The sequence below is a fragment of the Theobroma umbraticum genome, unplaced genomic scaffold, assembly GCF_002168275.2.
Source record: "Theobroma umbraticum cultivar Fairchild unplaced genomic scaffold, ASM216827v3 scaffold_25.0, whole genome shotgun sequence".
Lineage (NCBI taxonomy): Eukaryota > Viridiplantae > Streptophyta > Magnoliopsida > Malvales > Malvaceae > Theobroma > Theobroma umbraticum.
In genome coordinates, this window is record NW_018397282.1 from 144,446 (window position 1) to 147,046 (window position 2,601).

General features: G+C 40.5%; 1 protein-coding gene across 1 annotated transcript in view; it reads left to right on the plus strand.

The window, feature by feature from the left end:
• The window catches only part of LOC149526276 (uncharacterized), a 2,178-nt gene extending 1,924 nt beyond the window's left edge, over positions 1–254 (plus strand). Inside the window, exon 6 of the mRNA XM_089785587.1 lies at positions 38–254. Coding sequence (XP_089641713.1) covers positions 38–254 — 217 coding nt within the window. The remainder of the gene's footprint in view (positions 1–37) is intronic.
• The last annotated feature ends 2,347 nt before the right edge of the window (positions 255–2,601 follow it).

Genomic DNA, 2,601 nt, shown 5'->3' on the forward strand with positions numbered 1-2,601 from the left:
CATTGTGCTTGAATATTGAGTTCATTGTATTTTTCAGTAAATGCAAACGTGAAGTCATTGAATTCTGCGCTGACTACTACAAGACAACCTTTTTAGTTGAGGGTTATGTAGCGTCCATTCAGCCTGTAAGCCATCCTAGTGAGTGGGACATCCCCCTTCATATGAAACAAATTGTGGTGTTGCCATCAGCTTGGAGATGCCAAGTAGGAAGACCTAGGAGGAAAAGGATTCCATCGGCTGGTGAAGGCAGTTGAGCACGGAGATGTTCACAATGCAATAAGTATGGGCATAATAGACAGAATTGCCCATCCCCATTTGTAGTTCTATCCACAACACTGGCACCAGCTCTAACTCAATCGGAACCTCCATGAGTGTGACGATCGAAAGCATGTTCAACTTGCAGGCAAACCGGTCACACATGCAACAGCTGTCTAATGCGAAAAACAATGTCTGAAAACGTTGGGTGTCTTCTAGAAGAAGACAGCTTGTCAACGTAACTAAATCTTTGAGCCATGTGCAATACCTTTCTCAGAATTTCATCTTGTAGTTACTTACATTCATTCATAATTGTGTTTGTTACTTAATTATTTGATTTTAGGCTATTTAGATTAAATTAATTTTCCATTTAGGCAAAAATTAAGTTTGATTTATCCTTCTGTAAAAAATAAACTTGTAACAATTTCATGTATGAAGTCAATTTTATATTAATAACTTGTATTACGTTAAAATAAAATAATATTATATGACTACATAATTTAAATTTAGCATAATTTGATTGTGGTTTTATAGTTAAAATTAAATTAACGACTATGTATGCATTTGTAAATGGTCAAGAGACGTTGGAAGTCCCTGTATTGGTCAAAAGATTTTGGTTAATAGGGTTACACGCTGAGTGCCACCAAATTTATCGGGTTACGCTGACTGAAATAAGAGTTATCGGGTCACACGCTGAGTTGTTATGTTAGTCAAAAGTGTTACGCCATGCCCAAATGTGGTGACATGCCATGCCCCAATGCAGTGACACGCCATACCCTAGTGGGCTGACAAGCCATGCCCGAATGTGGTGACACGCCATGCCCGAATGCGGTGACACGCCATGCCTTAGTGCGGTGACAAGCCATGCCCCAGTGGGGTGATACGCCATGCCCCAATGTAGTGACAAGCCATGCCCTAGTGGGGTGACAAGCTATGCCATGCCCCAATGCAGTGACAAGCCATGCCCCAGTGGGGTGACAAGCTATGCCATGCCCTAGTGCAGTGACAAGCCATGCCCCAGCGGGGTGACACGTCATGCCCGAATACGGTGACACGCTGTGCCCCAATGCGGTGACACGCCGTGCCCCAATGCGGTGACACGCCGTGCACCAATGCGGTGACATGCCATGCCCTAATCCAGTGACACACCGCGTGGTTGCAGTATTATTTGTGAAATAACCTTTATGAGGATGGTTATTTGTCACAATTTCCTTGGGCTTTTAATTTACATCAGCTAATGATCATTGCACTTACTATGCCTGAATAGAGAAAAACCCATGTTTAAAATGTAAGAATATTATTAAAATTAATAAAATTAATTGTATACAATAAAAACTAAATACTACTTGGGATATGTTAATGGTGGAGGGGTTTAGGGTTCACTGTCTAAACTGTTGGCAAAAATTTCTAAAGCGTATTGACGACGTATATTAGCAATCATATTCTGCTTAATTCTGATCGATTCCAATTGTAATATGTCATCAATGTACCTAATGGTGAACATACCGCAGCTGAAACTATCATTCTGATAATGCATTTTAGCTTTAGGCATATGAATTTTTAATGGCATCAGTGTCAAATCTCGTTTCTTTCGATGCGTTGTCTTGAAATAACTAGCTTTGTGGTAGATAATTGGGAGCATTGTCATCAGGGGTGTCATATGAGCTGCACGCACTCGTTATCTTTAACAGCCAAAGTTCTTGCGGAGTCCACAACCTTGATTGACCACTTGACCAAGTCGATCTTCGCTATCACCCAATACCCACCCACATTACAAGGGGCGAGGATGAAATCAACATTTTTCCATTTTTTACCGTATGTCGGCCTCTTACCCTCAATGTACCCTCGCACTTTATCAGGAACTTCCTTCATGGAATGGTCAGCCTCAGTGGAAAAGTTGGTGTAGAGCATCTGGATGGTGTGCTATGGAAAATATATACATTATCTTACACTTTATGTAGTCAAGAAGATTAGTATTTTCAGAATTGAAAAATTTGCAAATAAACTTACGAAGAATATCGTATCAACGACGCATGCACGGGTGTTGTACATTCTCGACTTTGTTCTTGCCATTCGCTTACAGAGCATGTTGAGGCATGCATCTATTTGTTAACTTGTCATTTCCTCTTTGGGATCCTCTAATGTTCGAAAAAAGTTAGCCCTTTGATCCCCTATGATCCCGACATTACACCTGTACATGTAATAGAATTAATTTCGAAATGATTGGTGGGTAAATGTCCCATTCAAAAACAATATTTGTAATATTATTTATCAGCTTACCTCGCACACTTTTCTTTCTTAAAAGCTTTGTACCCTTCCACCATTGACGTCTTAACATCCCGCCAG